Below are 23257 nucleotides of genomic sequence, written 5' to 3' on the forward strand. Positions count from 1 at the left end.
CCCGTTGCAATTGGGCGGGATCTGGAACAGAGTCCGATTAACCTGCAGATTCTAGTGTGTCTTGTTTTAATTATAAGCTTATAGATTCCTAAAATGATCTAGTATTCTATATAGTACCATATATGTATCAAACTTATTGCTTTTGAAGCATGCCTAACTGTCCACAATGCCAAACACGAGCACAAGTGCAGCTCACACACATACACACACAAACATATTCTTTGATAAGTATAGTTTATATTGCTTTTAATTTATGATACTTATTTGAATTATATCTTATTATTTTTGTAAGGCTACTGGGGTACGCTCAATAGCTTTTCATCCTGATGGAAGGGCCCTATTTACTGGACATGAAGATGGTTTGAAGGTAAAAAAAGTTACAATGTTAGATTATATAAATTATTAATGCAGCATCTAGAACTGATTTAAGATGTCATTTCTATGTTCTGATATGCTGTAGGTGTATTCATGGGAACCTGTTATATGTCATGATACTATTGATATGGGATGGACAACACTTGGTGATCTTTGTATTCACGATGGGAAACTTTTGGGGTGCTCATTCTACCGAAATTCTGTTGGAGTTTGGGTAGCAGATATATCGGTAGGATCCACTATTATCAATTTCAAGAATCTTTTACTTTTTAATTTAAACATGATCTATCTGTTATAATTATAGATTTAGCTCTAGTGTGCTTGTGAATTTGTACTTATAAAGGCTGTGTGATGCCATCACTTGTCCCCTGCTTATGCCAATACCGAAATTGGGGAAAAACTAATAGACTTGAAAACAGAGTTCCGGCACATATAATGAAGTATATAGTGCAATAACACTCCAGGTTTGCATGAGAAGAAATCTTTTTTTCTACCATTGCTCATTATTTTTCCTAGTGATTGGATTTATATACTTATTTTTCAATAGTAAATAGATGAGATAATATTTCAAAGAATATGGGTATTAGCTGTAACATGCGCACTTGCCATCCCTTTAGTCTGAATGAAATATATTGAGATAGATGTTTTATTCTTTATTTCCTGTTAGCCTTATTCTGACTGGTAGTTTCAACATTTCAGCTTATTGAGCCATATGGTACTGGCTTGGATCCCAAGAAAAATGAAAGCACAGAACAAAAACTTGGTCTTCAGGGAAGTAAACTGGAGAAAGTAGAAGTTAATGTAGGACCAACCTCTGGGTCGCGCAGCATGTCTCCTGATGAGTCAAAGGAGATAAAGAATATATATATTGACTGTAAGCCACTGTTTTTCTTCTTTTGTCTCTCCTTAGTTACTCTTTGGAAATTGAAATTCTGTACTATAAGTTGCACTGTTATTGCCTCATTTGATGGCAGAGTGTTGCTGCATTTAATGCTTTGCCAACACAAATATTCCCTGTTGGTATTGGTTAACTTGATAGACCTAACTTGTACTGAATCACTTCTCTTGGTTTAAGTTTGGTTTAGATTTGGATTTGTCAAGATTCTGAAACAATTGAGCTTGCAAGAATCTGCACTGTATAGTACAACCTAGTAGATTAATTGACACGAAGCCCCATTGCATCAATGGGTTGTTTTCGCAAAGAATATGTTTACAGTTTTGTTGAAATTACTTAAAGTGGGTTTAATTTTTATGCTAACATCTAGTGAATTTCTTGACATGATGAATGAGGATACATACATAAATACTTGCATAGTTCTGGTGTCTGTGTATTATGATTCCGATTGTTTGCCAATTGTGTATCTAATAAAATGGTATTTTCTTCCATGTAAAGCTTCTGGAGGGAAACCTGTTACTTTACAGAGATCAGGGTCTTTAAGTTCGACAAAAGTAGATCTCCCAGAGGAATTCAAGGAAATTTGCAACTTGGGAACAATGAAGCAGAGTCCTGCAACAGGAGCTCGTGTAAAATCAAATGAACAAGCAATTAGAAAATCTTTCATTGCACCAAACATTGTACCTCGGGACACTCCTGATGGTAAAGTCTCAGCAAAATCAGAAAAAGAGACCATCACCTTTTCAAAGACAAAACCTGGAATGCTACTTAGACCAGCTCATGTAAGAAGAGCATCCACAGGCAGATTTGATGTTGATAGGTTTTCAGAAGATGTGAATTCTGGAACTTTTTGTGATACTGCTATTAAATTAGACAGCACAAAAGAACCCAAATTCCAACCGAATCTAGGATCTCAGAATGAAGTTAAGGAATCTTGTGAGGATAAACATCCTATCAAGAGTGTTACAGACAAATTTGACAAGACTCTATCTCCAAGCAGATTTTCTGAACAAACAAAATGTAAGCTTTTTCATTAACCACTGAGCTGATCAAATGCAAGTTATTGCTGAATGCTGATTATATCTCCCTATCTTATTTTCTTAATCTCCTTTATCTAGTTTACTTTTCCACTTCTATAAAGTATGAACAAATTCTCTCTCCTTAGTTATAGCACGGGTAGATTGTTAGCTTCATTGACCTCAACTATTCAACTTCTCATCGATTGAACTGCTGTTTTTTTTTTCCTTTGATCCTGGACTATATTTCTAGTTTGTGCCACATGCTACCTTACCCTCTAAAAAAAAGCTAATTTCTAATCATATTTTGTTTCTTGTTCTTTCATCGTACTTGCAAATATTTACATTGGGCCCCTGCTTTTAAATCTGCCAAGATGTTATGAAATTCTCTGTAGTATAGCTTGCCTTTGATTTCCAACTTCTATTTCCTTTTGAGAAATAGCGAATAAATTATTGGCCAAGATTCTTGACAGATAAGTTCTTTTTAGGGATGTGAACAAGCAGATATTCTGACAAGTAGCTTGTTCAGATTTTGGCTCTGCTTTAGTAAAAGAGCTGAACTTCCATGTGTAAAGTCATTCAAACACAGATTTAATGCATACTTGGCTTATTATTTATGATTGAAGTTGAGTCTTTTGAGTTTACAAGTGATATCCTCATTATGTTTCAGGTGACGAATCCTCACTCTGCAAGGAAGAGATTAGTCCAGTTAAATATGTTAATGGAGGTTTGCAATCTGCCAATCCCTTATATATGCAACTTTATATTTTATTAAACCCACTGAAAATTGAATATTTTTATGTTCTATTTTGGCAGTTGCTGTTGTACGAGGAAGGACCCGGTCATTGGTTGAGAGGTTTGAGCGAAGGGATAAGATTCAAATCAATGAAGATCAAACTACTGTATTCCTCCCCACAATAAATGAAACAAGAGAAAAAGTTCACAATGAAGATCAAATTAAAGCATCTCCTACACCCGTGGTATTTGAGAGGAGGGAAAGAATTCCCTTCAATGAAGATCGAAACAATTTGCCCCCCCTTCCCAAGACAATATCTGAAACTGATAAGTCTCCTAACACAGTGGTAAAATTCTATCTTGGTTTTAAAATTTTTTTGATACTAGCAAGTAGCATCTGAGCATCTTCACTGTAGCTTCTATTTTTTTTTACTGAAAAACTGTTATATGTAGGTCAGTAGGTCCCAGTTTAGTAGGTAATCTGTACTTATTTTTAAGCTTATTATGATAGGAAACCCATATTCAACAAAATAAAGTAAAGAATACAAAATTAGACCCATCATATCTAAATGAGCTTTGGCAATAAGCAAGCTCTTTTTTGTATCCAGATTGAACTTTAGTTTAAATGCTATGTGTAAAATCCATTTACAGCATTTCATAGTTGTTGGTTGAAAATAGCTAGATAAAATGTAATTGCTTAAATTGGTCTAGAGGAAATAAATATCTTTGAAAAAATTATTATGTATTAAAACAGACTCTAACTTTGTTCATGATATCCTAAGTTTAGGAGTTAGCTTCTCAGATCTTTTCTCTTGAACCTCTATCTGAACGCATCCCTATCTGAATTTGGAACATTGCTCTAATGTCATTGCTCTTGTTTCTGTTTTGATTTCTCTAAATTTCACTGTCTTTTCTTATAATGTGCTAAGTAACAAATGAAATATCATATGCCTTGAAAGATTGTGAAAGATCAAACTTAATCATGCACTCATTTTCACGAATTGTTACTTTGGCTTAGTTCAACTAATTCATGTTTATTCTGTTATATAATTTGCAGAAAGTTGAGCCTCAAATTTATAAAGAGGATTCAAACTCTGCAAATGAAGAGAAAATCATTGAAGGTCTGATGCAAACTCATGATGCAACATTGAGTAATCTTCGTTCACGCTTGACAAAGTTACAGGTAATTTTTGCTAGTTATTAATATTATTTGTTTGGGTGCTTGGTCCTTATTTATTAATATACTTGATGTTTCAGTCTGTATTATTCTTAGCCAGGGAACTTATAAAAGTGTTAGGCCACGTGCTGTAATGCTGATAGGTAGCTCTATTATCTGCTAAACAGGGCTAAAGAAAGAAAATGATGAAAAACTCGAACCGTTTTGTAATTAACGTCACTAACTGGTTAGTGGTAATAATGTGTGCTTTTGTAGGTGGTGCGGCATTTTTGGGAACGCAATGATATTAAAGGTGCTACCAATGCTTTGAGAAAGCTGCCAGATCACTCTGTGCGTATTTTATGAAGCATTTGTATGCCACTTGTTGGTTTATTTTTTGTTATTTTTAGTACTTCCTAACTTGAAACTTATGGTTTTCTTATTGAGTATATAGTCCTGAAAATAATTTCATACTGATGCAGGTTCAAGCGGATGTTATCAGTGTCCTTGTGGAAAGGATGGAAATTTTCACCTTAGATTTATTTTCTTGCTTACTTCCTGTGCTCACAGGCTTGCTGGATAGCAAGATAGAAAGGTAATTGTTTAATATTTTACTGGCTTGAAAACTCATGGTGGGATTTGAACACAGGACCCTATTACTTTCCTCATTTTTTAGCATGCTGTAATATGAGGGCCAATATCTTGCAACAGGAGCTTTACATATCATGTTTGTTACCAGTATTGTCAGCCTATGTAAAAAAAACAACTTGTGATAGACATTTACTCTGTTCTCATGTGCAGACATGTCAAGGTATCACTGGATATGCTGTTAAAGGTCGTAGCAGTTTTTGGTCCAACAGTACTTGCAACTGTTTCAGCACCTCCCTCTGTTGGTGTCGATCTACATCAAGAAGAAAGGTGACATCCGTTTTCACAAATTATTCTTTTCACTTTCTCATGTATTTTATATGTGAATGAAGCTAACTTGTATGAAATCTCGAGGACAGGCGGGAATGCTGCAACAAGTGCTTTATGGAACTACAAAAGATCCAAATGACTCTTCCAATACTGATACGGTAATCATGCAGTCTTTAATGTTGCTTTGCTGACTAATATGTAAATTGAAAAGAATTTTGTAGAATTATGGTTTTTAATATAGAAAATAAGGGAAGACTCTTGCTGGTCTCTATTTCAGAATTTTGAAAATTCAATTGACATTGAAAATAACATTCTTATATTGGGAAAATTGCATTTCTGTTTCCCTTTTTGGCAGATTATTCATGTTTCTGGTAATAATTTTTTATCAAGCACAAATCTCTCTGTTTTCTTAAATAAGTATTGTTAACTTGTACACTTTCTTTTCTTCCCAATCCCATCAAGGTTCTCATTATTTTTTGGTCTCTTCTTTGGTGAGGGATATGGGGAGGATTCGATTGAATTCAGTAAAATGATGTTCAGAAGTTTTTTGAATACCTTGCAACTTTCACTGACACCTCATTCACATGTAATTCAGAAACCAAGAATCACAGCCTCCTTTTTTCGTTTTTGTTGCTGCAGGAAGGGTGGTATATTAGCCAGGTCTGCCTTAGAGCTAAATCTTGTTCTTCAGCAGTCCTAACTGAAGATGATGTTGTACGAACTTAAAGCCAAATTGTGAAGGAGTAGCATGGCTCAATATGCTTTTAGGCAGGATTGTGCTTAAAACATGAAGGTTTCATGTTGGGTTATTGTGATCATAGCCTACAATTTTGTCTTGATGATTTGCTCTATTAGCTGTTGTCATCGGCTTTGTTGATGGAAGAGCTCTATATCTAATGATATGTTTGGGAGAAAGTTCTTTTACCTCATCTTAAGAGTTAAGACACTTGAAAGGTGGAAGCAGCCATCTGAGAGGATCTTGGTCTTCCAACAGTCTTGACGGCTTTGTGTCCATAACTTCACTGATCTTGGCTATTGCTTGCATGTAGTTTTTTAATTTGTTTTCTGGTTATTACCGGTAGTAGACTAGTAGTGATACTGACCCAAAGTGGGGTTGGTGCACCTTGGTCACTGCTTATAATAGTGACTATCAGCATATGTATCAATCAGATGTATGTAGTAGCAGTCATGCATATTTCTATGTATATCACATGTTCTATGTTCAATGAAATGGATCTTCAATTTTTTTGTTCAAACTGCTCCAGCTTCTGTTTGTTTATAGTGGATACTATCTGTTCCTCCAGGGTTATCATGTTAAAAATCTTATCCACTGTGCTTAATTTATTGTCCTTAAGGTAGATTAACGCTATTGGACCAAAATGGTTTTGGATTCTCTTAAAATAAAATTCAAATTTCTACGAGACAAGACTTATAAGAACATAGGTTAGTCACTAAAGCTATGCAGTAGTTGGACAGTGGATTAGACTACATTCTGAAATTTTATACTATAGACAATCCTACGTCATCATATCATTAAAATTACTTATTTAATAGTAGTTAAATTAAAAGCAATACTTATGGTGTCATCCTATTAATTGAATATTATAAAATTTTAGATTGGCAGTATATTAAAAATAATTTGATATTGCGTTTATATTAAAATAATATTTGCTATTATTTTGTTCACGGAAGAAAATGTACAATAGAAAAATGGCATTCAACAAAATTAAATAAATCAAATAATAACCTATACCTAATTACTGCCACATTTTTACGATGCTCCAAAGTCCAAACTGGTCTTGTATCATTCGCTATGATCATATTTTTGGTCTTTATTCTATGCAACTTTGTTGGTTCTGTAATGTAATTACGGGTGTTGCAGAAGCCAAGCAAATGAGCTTCATTTTACGCTTGATATGATTAGCAATTAAGTTTATTTTATTTCTTGGTCAAGACGACTTCTAAACTCTAATGTTGTGGTCATTAGAAAAATGAAAAAAAAAAAAGAAGCCACACAACATGTTCTTTCAGGGTAAACTCCAGTGTGGATGGTGTTTATAATGTTTAATTTGTGGGTCACTGACACGTGGCGTGGGAGATGCCGCGTTAAATAACGGAACTCCTATCATTTCCACTGGCGTAACACTAAGGTTTCGTGTTTGCTTTATTTTGTCGTGCCATTAATCAGTTCACTATTTAAACCCGTTTATTTATAATCTTATAGAGGTTAAATGATTGATTATTTTGCTGTTTTATCTTTTTCTCTTTTAGTTTGATTTTTTTAAAATTTATTTTTATCTTATTTAAAAGATTCAAATTGATCCCTTAATTATTTAAATATATTTAAAATAATCTTTTATCCTGAGTGTTATATGAAAGATAAAGTTAAATATATCTAAATAATTAAAAAACTATTTTGAATCTCTTAAATAAAATTAGATACAAAGCGATTTTTTTAAAAGATAAAAAATCATTTAGAACCTTTTAAATAAGATAAGTGATTAAAGTGATTTTTTTTTTAGAAAAATAAAGGACCACTTTGAAAGAAAAAATTACTAAAATGATTATTTAATTTGTTATATATTATTGTGTCTTTTTGTAGAAACTATTTAAATGTTACTTGTCATTCAATGGAAGTTTAATCTCTAACTATAAGGGATTCGAATCCTATGTTGAAACTCCTCTTAGGGACTAGAGATGGAGAGAAAAAGAGGAATATAAAAAATGCGGTCAACACATTGAATTATTATAGAAGTGAAAAAAAAAAAGGCATCTCATAATTTTTCTTGTAAAATCTAACAAACCAGTTCTTGTTATTATATTGACCTTGAGAACAAAATTTCTCCATCGTCAATCTTAATATGGTGCTATCGTAACACGTACCCAGGACCAACCACGAGAAAAACAAAAACCCATCATAAAGCAAAAAATATCAGTAAACACCTAAACCAAAGCATATGAATTTTGAAGATGGACAAATCCAAAAAGCATGTGTGCAAGCCGGCGGCGCATTGATAAAACAAATAAAGTTTAACCTTTAGGTTCATAAAAAAATATTATTTATTATTAATTTTTATAAGTAAAAAAGATCTCATATATTGAAAAAAATATATATTATATTTAAAATAAAAAATTCTTAAATTTTACTTTAAATCTCATTACGAATGGACCGAACCTGTGCGTCTGACTGTGAGTGAGGCCACACACAACTTGTTCAACATCACGTTCTAATATTAGTCTTGCACCCTTCCCCCACTTTAAAAAGTTCGCAATCTATGATAACAATAAGATAACCAAAGTCATTAATTAAATAATGAGTAAATAGTCATTTTTATTCCTTGAATGTGAATATGTATTTCACTGGTTTTAAAAGATGAAAATATAAAATTTAGTTCCAAAAAATATAAAAAATACGATAAATATAATTGACCGTTAACTACAGTCTGTCACCTTTCGTAAAATAGCCTACGTGGTGCAGAAAGACGAATTTGTCATTAAAATGATGATTAAAGTGATTATCTCTAATTGTCAACATAAAGACATATTTGTCATATAAAATTTTCTTGGCTTTTCGTCTTCCCATTCTTTGGGAACATGAATGGGTAAATAGTTACTTTTATCCTTGAATGTGTAATTTGCTGATAAATGCGTTCCTCAAAAATGAAAATTACAAAATTTAGTATCCGAAAGTGTAAAAGTGTCACAAATATATCTTGTCGTTAACTTTCATGTGTCACTATTAATAAAATAGCTAAGATTCAAAGAAGTTAAATATGATATATATTTCTATTTTAGGGTAATTTGGAAAAATTCGTAATTACTAATACACTGTTATAATGTTTTATCTTGGTAAACCGGTACAATGTTTATTTTTGATAATTTCTATTGTGATAGAAAAATTATGATTGATAATTAATATTATCGTTATTATTATGCTTGTTTTAAATTATGTTTGTCAATATATTTTTTAATTGATTATTATAATGTTATGCTTGTAAGGATAAAAAATGGCGAAAATTTATCTTAAAATTATATTTTATTCTTAAATGAAACAAAATTTTGAATCTAACAAACTAATCTAATAGAAATATACTGATATTTAGGTTTAATAAAAAATTATTGACATTTTTTTTCTTTAAATAATAGTAATTTATTAATATTTTTTGTCTAACAGAATATATTAACATTTAGGTTCAAAAAAATTATTGACATTTTTCCAATAAAAAATATTAACATTTTCATCATACAAAAAAATTATTGACATTTACATCAAAAAATAATATCTTACTAGCATGTTTATTTAATGGTCACGTTCATCATTATTTCATTATTTTAGTGAAAAATTTATTTTATATATCATATAAATTATTTTATTAACATAAATTATATTTGTCACACTTTTTATTTTTTTTAAATTAAATTTTATATTTTTATTTTTAAAAAATACATTTATTAACAAATTAGGACAAAAGTTACATTTTATCCTTAAAGAATACACATAAAGTGGTGGAGGGCATAATCGTTATTTGGTACGAAAATTCCCCGTATAAAACACACTCCATATGGAGGGAGAGAAAATAGGGGTAGAGAGAGAAAGAGAGGACCCGTAATTAGGAAAATACAATTGTCAATTGTTTCATCATCCATTATTTTTTCCGATTTGCTTATGCTGTTATTGTTTTTGTTGTTATTATTTTCTGTTGAGATCTTCTCACTTCAAAGTTGAAACCTTTCTGTGCACAACAATTAGAATATCTCAGCCTCTCGTCTCAAGCATACTCTGTTATCTAAATTTGCATTCTTTTACCCGACAAAACAAACCCCAAAAATACAAGAAAACATAATCTCTCAGAAAACCACCTTAAACCGGAATAAACCACTCTTTCCCCAAAATTTTCGCCCGAAAACCGCTATTGTGCCTTGTTCCTCCGTACCCACATCACCGAAACCGGTTTTCCGATACCAAGAAGCCTCTTTTCACGGCCACCAGTCATTTTTATTCCGTCTTTGACGGTCTTTTGGTCGCCGGAGAGTGTGGTGGCTTTTTAAAACGAGGACGGCGTTTGCTAACGTGAGCCGGGTGCATAGGATATCATTAAAAAAAGGTTGTTGTAGTTTTTTATCAGAGGCGTGCACGTGTACGGTGATGAGAACGGAGGTGATGGGGAGGTGGGGCACCTGGGAAGAGCTCCTCCTTGGTGGCGCCGTTCTCCGCTACGGAGCCCGGAATTGGAAAGTCGTCGCCGCCGAGCTACGGGCACGAACAGTTTGTCCCTACATCATTACACCTGAGGTAAAAAAAATAAAATTAACAATTCAATAAATAAATTTGTTTTTTCTTTGATTATTGTCTCTAATTTTCAAAAATAAAATAAAATAAAATCATTCAATATTTTATACTTTAAAGTTTAAATCCGAAATTCATTGTTTTTCATTAATAGGATATCTTCTTCGATAAGAATGATATAAAATCCAAGCAATTAATATTTTATGAATATATGTAAAATATATTTTAATAGTAAAAAAATTACTATTTTATGAATATATGTAAAATATATTTTAATAGTAAAAAAATTACTTAAGGATTGATGTGAAAGATTTAGAATTTTTTCCATAATAAATTCATTTTCAGTATTTACATTTTGGTAGGAGTTGATTTCAGCATTACGACAAAGGATTTTTTGTTTGTTATATAAAAAGGGCTTTTTTTTAAATAAAAAAAAAGGTAAATTTCATTGTATTTGTTAAGTTGCCCCGTAGGGTCCCCGAATTTTCTAGGTCATTTTTTCTTATAAAATAACCGTTACTTATAGTCTTTCTAGTCGATGACATTTCTAAGGAAATGGCATTTTATGACGGGGGTATAAATGGAAATCCAAAAACCTAGAAAGTAAAGATAAAGCAGGCAGCTTAGCAGTTAGGAAAACCAAATATTGATATTCAGGCAATTTTCTTTTTATTTATTTTGTGTATTTTTAAAATTCTACGGCTCAACCATTACGCGGTCGTGACTCGTGAGCCATCTCTCTTGACTCGTTAGGCTGATTTCGTAGCTTATAAGTTATAATTAATTCATATCAAACTAGTTGATAGGTTATTTGTTAAAACAATTAAAGTACGATGAATTATTAGTCAACGAATTTTTAGTCCGTTTTATGAGTCGTTATAGAAAACCAAGGATTGTTTTAAACAAACAAATGGAAAAGAAAATCAACTATTGTGACTCCAAGCCAATAGCAAGTCTTGGGCCTTCCTAAGTAAAGAATAATATTATTAACTAAAGATAGTACACAAAAGAGATTGTTAGAGTGACCATTCGGTGGATGACACGTGTCATGTATACAATGGGTGGCCTCCACGTGCCAATTGTTCTCTATAGGTGCTGATCACTTAGTCCTAATGCGTTACACATTCTACATCATAACTTCCACATGGTCAGTGAGGTGGCACACATTCTTTTGGCTTGTTTATTCTATGATATGATATATGATAAATGATAATAGCCAATTATTTCTTTTATATTTATGCTAATCAGCATCAGCACATGCATGGCACACCAAAATCGTGATTAGCATGTCCATTTTGGGTAAAATGTCTAAATAATTTTGTCAATGGCCAAACCACACTTTTGTGCTTTCTTGTCTTTGTTTGACTCGCATTGAGTAATTAAGTACTAGCTGATCTTATGAACTTGTCATTGTGCGTTGATAACTTAGTGTATGTTTGGTAGAATAGAAAGAAAAAAAATCAAAATTTTAAATCAAAATAAAGAGTAAGAGTGCGTGTCATATGAAACTTTATTGTTTATTTCTTCTTTTTTTATCATCTTTCATTTCTACCAAAAACTAACTTAATAGTTGAATGAAGTGAGCACAATAAATTTAGGTGTGAAACTTGTGCTCCTGTACTAGAAGTCAAGAAGTATACTATGCCTTATATGACGTAGTTAACTGGTGACTTTTGAGGTTTGACGTATCTGTATCACATCTTCAATGATATCATTAAAAGAATTACTTTGATGGAAATTAAACTACTTTATGACTAAATCTCCAATTTAGTCTGAGATTATCAGTATAGTCTCTTCAGTCCCTAACTTTGCAAAATCCTTAACTTTGCCAGTCTTTTTATTTTATTTTATTTTTCAACATCATTTTGTAAAATCAGTTACTATATGAGAATTTTGTAAAGTTAAGGACAAAAATGATTGATGAGAATTTTTAGATTTGTTGAACTGCAACTTAGTTTGGGTTTGATTTGCTTTTGCTCTTCATTTTTTGTGCTTTAGTTTACAATTTCAAAAATATCATCTTATTTTTACAATATTTGTTGTTTCTAATATATATATTATAAAAGAAATGAAAATTAAGATGTCATTTTTATAATTATATGAAAAATGTCAACTAAAAATAAAATATAAAATAAATCAAATACCACCATGAGTCAGATTTGGCTATTCAATGAAATACGAAGTGTTTGATTTTCTTCATACTTTATAACAAAAAAATGAAAGAAAATTACTTGGTGAATATTAATTGTGGAAAAGATATTATTTTTGCAGGTCTGTAAAGCCAAATATGAAGACTTGCAAAAGCGGTACTCTGGGAACAAGTGAGTAAAATAAATTTCTTTTAAAAAAATCCCAAGTTTTTAGTGCATGTTTTAGATTTAATGAAATACCTTTTGAAGATTTCATTGAAGTTGTGTGTTGTATCTCATTGTATTGTGGTAAAATGGCATTCTCAGGGCTTGGTTTGAGGAACTTAGGAAGACTAGAGTAGCAGAGCTGAAAAGAGCTCTGGAGGTGTCTGAAGATTCTATTGGGTTAGTTCCATTTATTTATTTTTCTCTTCAAGATCAGATTTTTGTGAGAAGACAACAAAGTATTCATTCTTAAACACAAGTTTCAATTTCTGTGAGTTTTTTTCTTTGCCTTGAATAAAATATCCATTCGAATTGTTGGAAAACTAATATACTTTATATGGGTATAGTTTACAAAATATCTTTGTTTTTAGGTCTCTTGAATCTAAACTTGAAAGCCTTAAGGCTGGAAAGAATGAGAAAAAAGATGATCGTTATGTTGACAAAGGATCGGCTCGTCCAAAGTTACATGTAGCCTCACAGAAATTGGAAAGAGTTGAATCTTCCACCAAAGAGACATCAAAAGATGGGCTATCTGCTGGGAGTTTCACACATGAAACCAGGACAAACTGGTCTCCTGAATGTCCGGTTCCAGCACGGTCTGTGGAAGATATGGAGACTAAGCCTGAGGTTTCACACTCCACTGAGCAGGCCAAAGTTTTGAATGTAGATAATCGGGCACATACTATATACGAAGGACAAGGAGGAAGTCTTAAAAAACGGAGAGGGAAGAGGAAGAGGAAGGATTGTGGCAGAAATATGAAGGAAGCAAGTGTTGGGGAAAGTGACTTGTTAGATTCGGCTGACATTGTGTCATGGTGTAAAGAAAGTTCGACCAGCAACTGTGGTGAAGTTGCCAAATCATGTGGTGTAGATGATCAAAATAGGAACTTAAAAAAGGATAGGGTGGAAGACATGATGGAGATTTTGGATTTTATATTTGAAACTAAAGGTGCTCCGGCTTTCCGACGCAGACTTGATAGTCAGGTATGTGTAATTAAAGTCTCATATTATTCCATCTATAGCTAGTTTCTGAGTTTTTTCACCATAATGCCTTTGATGATAGGTCCATTAGTTTCTTAGATGCAGATGCACTGGATTTAGTAAGCTACTCACAGACAAATGGATTTGATTTTTCACTAGTGGCTTGTGATAATAGTAGTTTGTTGTTCTCTACGGTGCATTTGTTCTAGTCAAAATACAAAGGTCCTCTAGTTTAGCAAGTACTAGGCAATAGGACTGAATATAAATTTCAGTAACCTTAACTGTTTCTTCAATGTACTTACAAATGAAATTGAAACTACTAATTACTACATTTTCACTCATACATATATTACACTTCATCAAATTTCACCTCTCCTTCCTACCATGACCAATCACACCATCAAGCCGCATATGTAGAATTTGCATACCTTGGCATTTTTTTTTGTTTTTTTTTTTTTTGAAACTGTTACAAGTGGTGATCCAAGGCATTAAGTAGTCATTAAAATGACTTGTGTACTACTATTTAACTACAGAAGAGAGGAAGGTACAAGAAAATGATCCGGCAACATATGGACTTTGACACTATAAGGTCAAGAATTAGCAGCCAGACAATTAAGTCGAGTGTAGAACTTTTCAGGGACTTGCTCCTACTCACTAACAATGCCTTAGTCTTCTACTCCAAGAGCACTCGTGAATACAAAACTGTTCTACTGCTAAGAGGCATTGTGACCAAAAAAATGAAGGAAACTTTGAAGGGTACTACGAGCAACAAAGTCACCACTCAAGCTACCAATGTTCCTATTAAACTACCTGTGCATAATCCTCATGTGAAACCAAGAAGTGTAAGGCCAGGCAACAGAAAAATAGTTGCAAAGGCAGTTGGTGGCAACAACTCTGCATCTGGGGTGTCACATGGAACTAAGAAACCTAGTAAAGTTGAATCTCCATCCTCAGTGGAATCCTTAACTGTGAAGAAAAAAGGTTTTGGTCGACCAAAAAAGGTTGGACGTGGGGCTGCAGGTCAGAGGCCTGCAATGCCAATGAAGGGAAAGAAAAGAGTTAGGACAAAGTGATAGTGCTTTAGCCAATAGGTTTCTTTGTACAAAGTCTTTTCCTTTTGGTTATAAGAATATTTTTTTGTTTGCTTTAATGAAGCACCTAGTCTCATGCAACAACCAAAAGGATCTTTGATAAGCTGCAGAGGGAAACTAACAACAATATATGGAATAGTTCTGAACTGTAGTAACTAACATGGAGAAGTTTCCAATGGAAGTAGTCACTTTTTTGTTTACAGCATTTAAATGTTGTTGTAAATTGTAAGTACGAATTTTGATTGTAGCAAAAGTGCACTAATTTTCATGGATGAGCATGTTAACGCGGGTGATTAACTTGATTTTTTGTTGACCTTATGTTGGTTCTTGATTGATCAAAATTTTATGTTAGTATTACTTTATTGATTAAATATTTGTATTAATCGAATATATGGCACAAATTGCTCGAAAAATAATTATTAGAGCACAAGAACAACAACTGGCAGAATAAAGTTTGTTGTCTATCTTAACTAGTAGGCTTGAAAATAGTTTGGGACAAACAAGACTGCTTACATAGGTTTACATAGGTTTAACCTATTTAAAAAATTTAAGACTTTAAGTCAAACATGTTATATGTGATAGGTTATTTTTTAGGTTTGGTCTAACCTTTTAAAAGTCTGACTTGACTTGTTAACTTAAAGTCATATAAATAGGAGGTGTTTATACATTGATCCAATTTGATGTGAACTAAAAACTCAATAAATCAAAAACCAAATGGATCAAAGAATGGGAAAGAATTCTTTTATTTGATTAGATCGAATTTCAAATTTGATCTTAGAAATCATTTTAAATTGATGTTATACATATTTATATATTTATTCATAAATTTATAATGTCACTCATTTTTATTTTTATTTCTTTTATATTTATAAAATTATCATATAACTTATATATATTTATGAAAAATATATTTAATTAAAGACATTCTTACTAATTATTTGATTTAAGATGGGTAAATATTCTATTATTATTAGTTATATAATAACATATAAATAAAATTTAGATATTTTATATTATTGAGTTGGCAAAGATCAAACAGCAATAAACAAAGAACAAACCAGAAACAACAGTAAACAACTAGAGATGGATAAGATAGTCACTCACTCCACCAGTAAATGTAGAATTATAAACAGGACTAACCTTACCTTTCCTGCATGTTCAGAGTTCTACAAAAAATAAAATGATCTCTCTAAATTAGTACTACAAATAGTATGGATTTATATACAAGTGTAGATAGAGAAAGTTAAGATACAATAAAATTGTTTGGGGTGAATGCTTTTTAATAATCAGGAACAAAGGAATTAAATTATCAAGGGTGTATGTGGTATCTGTGTGGAATGACAAACAATATGGGTCAATAAGGAAATAATACGTTTCCAATAATGTGAGGTTTAACTAATTAGTATTGTGAAAATCAGTTACAAAATTTTGTTTCTTGAGCAGTAGGTCACATGATTTGTTTTCTTTGATTAATCCTCTATATTGCTTTCCCATTGTATAGCCAATACTTTTTTTTGTTAATAGCTCATCAGATCAGAGTAGCAAATAGAATGTACTAACAAGAGAGTTTGTCTTAGCTTGCTTCATCTTCTCATTGGTATTGCAGGTTTCACACTCGATTACTTTGCTTCTTTTGGGAAAATGCAAATGATAGGTTGACAAGTTTAGTACTCTAAAGTGTCCTCTAATATGATAAATAGTCTTTACAAAAGAAACAGGATTTGATACGTAGTAAAAAAAAATTGTCAATGACTAAGGTCTACTAGCTGAACCGTATATGCATAGTCTCCACGCATGCTAAACAAGTTGGAATAAAAAAAGAAAGATAAACAATAACGTATGTAGAAGTTCATGTGGGATGATTGCCAAATGTGATTTGGAGCTCAGTTAGGTAATTGAGCTAAATCTGGTGGTTTAGTTCTTCATTTTTTTCTGTCTTTTCTAACCCTTTTTTTTTATATATAAATACATGGACCTAGAACATATTCTAATTAACTGGTCTTTATTTTATTCGAAAAAATATTACTAAATTTACTTCATGTATCAGAATACTTTATTTGTTATAAAAGACATTGTTGCTTACTATGACAACATTTATTTTTATTTAGGCAGAATTTAGCTGCTAGCTTTTTAAGATATGTACAATATGGTGGGCTAGAACCGGTTGTTTCTAATCCAAATCCCCTGTTATAATCAACACTCTTATTAGACACTTTGTTGTCAATACTACTTTTACATGTGTTTTATATATGGTGGAAAATCAAAGGATGTCCCAGAAAGTAATCAGCATTGAAGAGATCGATGATTCTAGAGAGACCTGAAAATTGGTTGTGAGAATAACAAATATTTGAAGCAGATTGTGGTCTCAAAAATGGATAGTTGAAATGATCTTTGTTGACAAAAAGGTAACATTATCAATTATCTTTTTAATTCTGGTTGTTGAAACAGGGCTAGACTTATATTGAGCAAAACTTTGAAGTAGAGAAGTACACTGGCGAATTTAGGGAATCAAACCATCATTACATGTTATGTTTTGCTAAATCAACTATTGTCAAGGAACAAGATATACCAGACATACCCCAAAATATCTATCATTTCACTCAATTTGAGGTGGTTAACAATGGAAAGGCTTGTGATGATATCCTAATAGCTAATTTATTCATTAGCATACTTTCTTTTTAATTACTCTGCTTTACAAGATTCTTTCTTTTTTATCTGATTTGTAATGTATATCATATTCTAATACATTAATTACAATGATTTGCAAGTCTCTTTCTTTTTAATCTCTTTTCGTCCATGTATAAAATAAACAGATATCATTGGTGAGTTAATTGATATAGAGCAATGGCAACTTGAGAGTGACCTAAAGAAAACTGTTTCGACTCCGAGGAATGAAAGGTAAATGAAGGTCAACATACCTTTTACAATGTTTACTCTATTTTATCAAATTCTCGTCATTTTTTTGTGCTACCAGGGGTAATACACTCACATGCAATTTGTGGGGAGCCTTTGCAATCCAGTTGAAAACCTACATGGATATGAATCAAAAGGAGTCTGGGCCAGTGGTGATCTTACTGCAACTAGCCAAGATTAAAGTAGCTAAAGGTTTGTTACCATGAATTTACTATAATCAATTTGTTATATTAAAGTGTATTTTGTGTTATTTTTTTGTCTTGGATTTGATTCCTTTTTATATTAATCTATAATTAGGAATCAATCTCCTCTGTATTAAAAACTTAAAGAATGCTTCATTAATGAAAGCATCAAAGAGATTGAGGATTTCAAAAAAAGATATTTATTTATTGATTTGATGTATTATTGTACAATACAATGTAATCACCACTGTGTGATGTCTCTATATGTAGTTTGAATTCAAGTCGGAATACCGTGGCACTCTTATCATATTGTTAAGGAATCTTGATTAGTCTGAAGGCCTTTGCAATGAGACTAGATCAATAGTCACATGATTTTCAAATCATGTCATTGAGGTCAAGGTCATGTTTGGAAAGAACATTGGAAATCCGATATACATTCCTCAAAAAGTCTTGATCCCTTTCCTAATCTCCATGATCTTTTAAGCTCATTAGGAGACAAATTCCTCTAATTATTTCTTATGTTATGACCATTAATAAGTCTCAAGGTCAATCCTTACAAACTCATTGGCTTATATTTGTCTTGGCCAAGTTTTTAGCCATGAGCAATTATATGTAGCTTTTTCAAGAATACAAAGTTAAAAAAGATTGAAGATATTAATACATGACTAAGAAGGAAATGCCATAAAAACAACCACCAATGTTGTATTTAAGGAAGTTTTCGAAAATCTTTGGTGAGTATAAATTTAATTGTTTATACTTTATAACAATTTATATGCTATTATAATGTTAATTATTTTCCTTTTCTTAATTCATAATTTCTTCAACCAACATAATTTTTTGGAGTTTTTTTGGAACGAGACATACTATGTATGCTTGATTGCTTCAACTATAACTATATTATGAAACTATGTTCACTTTTGCACACATCTAACTACTTTTCCTAAGTGACGAATTGTTAGCAAATTGCATTTTGTTTCATTATAGTTTAACAAATAAATAGCTATTGATTGGAATGGACTTTCCAAAGTGTCATCCTCATATCATATTTCGAAGGTCAAGTTCATGCAGTCATGGAGTTTATTTCCCTCTTTATGGTTGGTAAAATGCTTATAGCATCTTTCTAGGTGATTTAAAGTTAAAGTTTCAGCAAATTTTGTTTACTATAGTGGCTGACACATTATCTTTGCTAGCTGTCTTAGTTAAGATTGAGATATCAGAATATGGTTGAGTATTAATTTTTGACTCAGCTGATAATTGTGGAGATAAGGAAAACAATTATGATTGGTGCATGGCAGATGGTGAGATTGTTGATAAATTGGTAATTTGCGGCCACTCTGTATTGCTACAACTTAATAGAATTTCTATGGAACAAAGTTGATAATAAACCTATTTTATGGATGATACCCAAAGAATGGACAGTTTTAATGCGCTGATTTATCAGTCTTTTTTCTTTGACTCTAGATAATAAACCCCACAATTTTGAATTGGGTTTTGTCCTGCATATATTTCAACTAAGATCTTGCACTAAAGAAATTTATTGTGTCCAAATGTATAACAGTGACATCTAAATTTAACATTTTGCATATTTGAAGATTGCTTGTCATAGCATTCATATTTAGGTATGGAGTTATCAAATATAATAATTTTCTTGCATTTCTAAATTCTCTTAGTATATTTAATGTTAACAAATTTATATCTCTTACATTTTGATAAAAAAATTTAAAGATCAAGTTTATGAATTTTCTTCTATTTAATTTTTTCACTTTTATTCGATATCACACTTATACTTCAACATTTTGAAATCATAAGATATTCTAAATAGACATTTGCCTATTTACAAACTTTGTCCATTGTTTTTGATTTTGGTTCAAACTCATCTATCATATATGTAAATATAATATAGCCATTATTCTTTTTGTTCGCACCACGGTACCTTATAGTAATGCAAATACTTTCTTTGTCAATTTAAAATTCATTATTTAGTTCATATACAACATATATAACCGTCGGCGACACCCTGCGTATCGACATGTATCGTACTAGTATATATAAATGGCATGAGATGAAAGCTATAATTGGGTTATACAATATACATAAGTATGAAACTTGGGCAGAGATTTCTTCACTTTAGTCCACTTAAATCTACGGCACGTTATTTTAATGTGCTACTATATATATGATGAAGAAACGAAAAGTCGATGAGGATTTTTTTTTCTATCAACAAACAAATTTCATTGAGAAAGATGAAGGGTAGAAGGGGTACCCGACTCTAACAGCAAACTAAGCAAAGAAAACCAGTACCAAAAAACTATCTGTTGATTATATTATATCCTCTATCCCAACATGTAATAATTGTAATAATTAAGAGAGAAATGATATTTATACAATTAAATATATGACTAAGAGAGAAAAAAAGGGATTTTTTTTTACTTTAAATTATAATAAAAGATGGGATTGATAATATACACATAAAATATGATATTGTATAAATTATTGTACAATTTATTATGTGTGTATCATATCTCTAATTAGAAATATTTGGCTTAAGACTTGCCAACTTTTCATTCCCCAAAACCAAATCTAAAATCGGGCTGAATCATCCTATATTCCTATACCAAGGCCTGCTAGCTGCTGGTAACTTAAATCTGATACCAAAAACTGAAATAGGTCAGCCTATGAAACAAATCACCAGATCTCAACAAAATTCAAACAATCTCCCGGGTTCAAAAATCATAATGCAAGAGAGTAGCTTAAGTACTCAATAAGGAAATAATGGCTGTGTTGACCTAATGAATGATTTTTTTAAGTAATTAATGTATGCATATACACTTAGATTTAATAAATATCTACTTTTTTGGTACATTAATTATAGTTTCAATTTATAATTTCATGTAACCTATCCAAATCTTTTCTAACTATCTCACTGTACACGACTGCAACAAATTTCATTAATTATTTACGTAGAGTTTTTGAAAAGTTGAAATATATATTAATTAATGTTTTTTTATACATGGGAAATTAAGAAAGAAATAAAAAAACCTATAAATATCAGATAGTGAGACATGTTGATGATATATATTAGGTTAGCTACCTCGCTTTGACGTGTTCATGTTTTTCAAAATAAGAAAAATTATGAAATTTTCAATGTTTTTGTCTATTTTGTCTTCTTTCATTACGTAACACGTGAGATGTCCTAGTTTAATAATTTGAAGTGTGCATGGTTGGATACCTTCAAATAAAATAAAATAAAAAACTTTTTTAACATAAATTTTGGTAAGGTTGGATACAGATGTTTTTTTTTTGTTGTTTCATGAATAGTCCCGTCTTTTATACTATTCTTTAAAAGATAGTCTTATGCGTTTGCAATATATAAAAAAAGATAGTCTTATACGAATTTGATCCTTTTCTGTTTTTTTATTTATAATTATAATGTTAATAGAATCTCCTAATCCAATTGGATGACCTATCGTTGATCGAACTTAAAATAAATTACTCAAAATGTTTACAGCTCCATTAGCACGCAGCAAAAATAATAATAATAACAGTAACAGAATGTGCGATCTACACCAACAGTTTTATATCAACAGTTCTCTTTCATAATGCATTTTGATTATTTTTAAAGAAGAGTTTTTTTTTTTTGTGTGTGTGTGTTTGGGGAATCTTAACTTTTATTCATATCAATATTTTATATTTTATAAGAATAATGGCTTTGTTATTACTTTTTCTTGTTGACTCTGACTTCTTGAAGCTGTAAAGTAATACAGGGATTTTTTTGCCACCAATACTGCTGATATTGGATAGGAATGTGAATGGCTAGGGGTCAGACATAAGATTATTTGTTATTGGTGTGTTGGAAAAAAAAAATTAGATTTAGGAATTAGTGTTATTTCCTTTGTAATATATAAATATAATATGATCCTTTTATAACTTTAAGGGCAGTAGGTATCTGTATTATGATATCCGTACTCTACTCATTAACAAGTGGATAAAAAATATCGTATACTCATTTAAAGAATCAACCGGCAGATTTTATTTGCAGATATTCCTGGGTATAAATTTTTTTGCCCATCCTTGATATTCGAAGACCAATTTTTACGCTAACTTTGTTTCTCGGATATTTGAGCTCTCTTTTTTTTTTTTTGGTGTTGTGTATGATTTTCAGTTTTTCACCTGCTGCTGTGCTTTTAAATTTGCATATTAATTATCATTCAAAAATCTAAATCTTGTCTAGTCCTTTTTGTATAATATAGCCAAATAAGAGAATAAAAAAAATGTTTCTTTACTTTTTTTAATCTCCCCATTTTTGTTTAGATTATTTTCTTGTTTAATAGAAAGGCCAAAAGGGCTGCATTCCGTGATGACATTTACTTTTTTTTTTTTTTGCCGTAATGAAATCTTCTCAGCGTGCATGTGGGATCATAATCTCCATCACATATTCACACGACAAGTGTGAGTGTGAAAATTAATTGAGAACATGAATGCGTTTTAGTTGTGACAAAAAGGGTCAATTCAATTTCCGTAAAGTATTTAATGAACAGTAATAGGTGAATGTTTGAGAGAGAGGATATATGGGGAGTGTGTGTGTGGAGATCTTAGGGTATTATGTTAGGTGAGGTTGGTTCCTTAGCACAACACCTTTTCAGTTGATTTCTTAAAACCCTAAGCTAGAATAAGAATAAGGGGGCACATTTTAATGGTGCGGGTCCAAAGGCTCATTTACATAATCATTTTGAATCTTAATTACCTTTTGCTGCCCCGATGATTGATACAAAGCTGCTCCCTTTTTTTTTTCACCTATATTTATAACCCTTTTGCAAATAATTTACCCTTTGTCAAATGCTGTAGTCTAGTATATATCCATACAGGTAAAGAAATATAACTTAGTTGATTAAACAATATAAATTAATTATTATAAATTTTTAACATTATTTTTTATTTCTACATATAAAAAAAATATATCATACTCATGACTTTAGACATGTTACTTATCAAATAATATAAGTTTTTAGTGAATTTAATTGTATACCATACAGAATATAAAAAAACACTCTAAAATTAGAATGAAAAAAACACACTAGCATTTTTATTTTATTTAATATTTGATTATTCAATGTTAAAATTATTATTTAAATTGTTTTTTTTAAATAGCACGAGCTGATTTTTTATTTTTTATGATGGAATGACTTGATTCTTAGATATTCCTTAAACAAGAAAAATGTATTGCTATCATTTATCCTTTAGTATTAAATTACTAAATGTGCATTATTCCAATTCCAATTATGCGAATTCTTTTGTCGCATACTTTAGTCGTTTTTTTAATATTATCTTAAAAATAAAAATAATAGTACTACCCT

General features: G+C 31.2%; 2 protein-coding genes and 1 long non-coding RNA gene across 4 annotated transcripts in view; all 3 read left to right on the top strand.

Moving 5' to 3' along the window:
* Positions 1 to 6351, top strand: part of LOC100776214 (katanin p80 WD40 repeat-containing subunit B1 homolog KTN80.2) — an 11476-nt gene extending 5125 nt beyond the window's left edge. For both annotated transcript variants that reach the window (XM_003543028.5, XM_014765821.3), the window contains 12 exons: positions 293 to 367; positions 461 to 604; positions 1075 to 1249; positions 1769 to 2290; positions 2957 to 3013; positions 3103 to 3368; positions 4079 to 4204; positions 4454 to 4528; positions 4660 to 4772; positions 4979 to 5095; positions 5185 to 5253; positions 5735 to 6351. In XM_003543028.5, coding sequence (XP_003543076.1) covers positions 293 to 367; positions 461 to 604; positions 1075 to 1249; positions 1769 to 2290; positions 2957 to 3013; positions 3103 to 3368; positions 4079 to 4204; positions 4454 to 4528; positions 4660 to 4772; positions 4979 to 5095; positions 5185 to 5253; positions 5735 to 5795 — 1800 coding nt within the window. In that variant the 3' untranslated portion in view covers positions 5796 to 6351. The remainder of the gene's footprint in view (positions 1 to 292; positions 368 to 460; positions 605 to 1074; positions 1250 to 1768; positions 2291 to 2956; positions 3014 to 3102; positions 3369 to 4078; positions 4205 to 4453; positions 4529 to 4659; positions 4773 to 4978; positions 5096 to 5184; positions 5254 to 5734) is intronic.
* A 3272-nt stretch (positions 6352 to 9623) lies between these two features.
* On the top strand, positions 9624 to 15121 carry LOC100793951 (uncharacterized). Its single transcript, XM_003541696.4, has 5 exons — positions 9624 to 10388; positions 12654 to 12703; positions 12839 to 12916; positions 13108 to 13720; positions 14251 to 15121. The coding sequence occupies exons 1-5, from the start codon at positions 10242 to 10244 to the stop codon at positions 14788 to 14790; spliced, it is 1428 nt and encodes a 475-aa protein (XP_003541744.1). The 5' UTR covers positions 9624 to 10241; the 3' UTR covers positions 14791 to 15121.
* A 726-nt stretch (positions 15122 to 15847) lies between these two features.
* LOC106795558 (uncharacterized) lies at positions 15848 to 18192 on the top strand. Its single transcript, XR_001384338.3, has 3 exons — positions 15848 to 17213; positions 17622 to 17706; positions 17783 to 18192. It is a non-coding gene; the product is annotated as an uncharacterized lncRNA (long non-coding RNA).
* Positions 18193 to 23257: the final 5065 nt, after the last annotated feature.

This window comes from Glycine max, chromosome 13 (genome assembly GCF_000004515.6).
Source record: "Glycine max cultivar Williams 82 chromosome 13, Glycine_max_v4.0, whole genome shotgun sequence".
Taxonomy (NCBI): domain Eukaryota; kingdom Viridiplantae; phylum Streptophyta; class Magnoliopsida; order Fabales; family Fabaceae; genus Glycine; species Glycine max.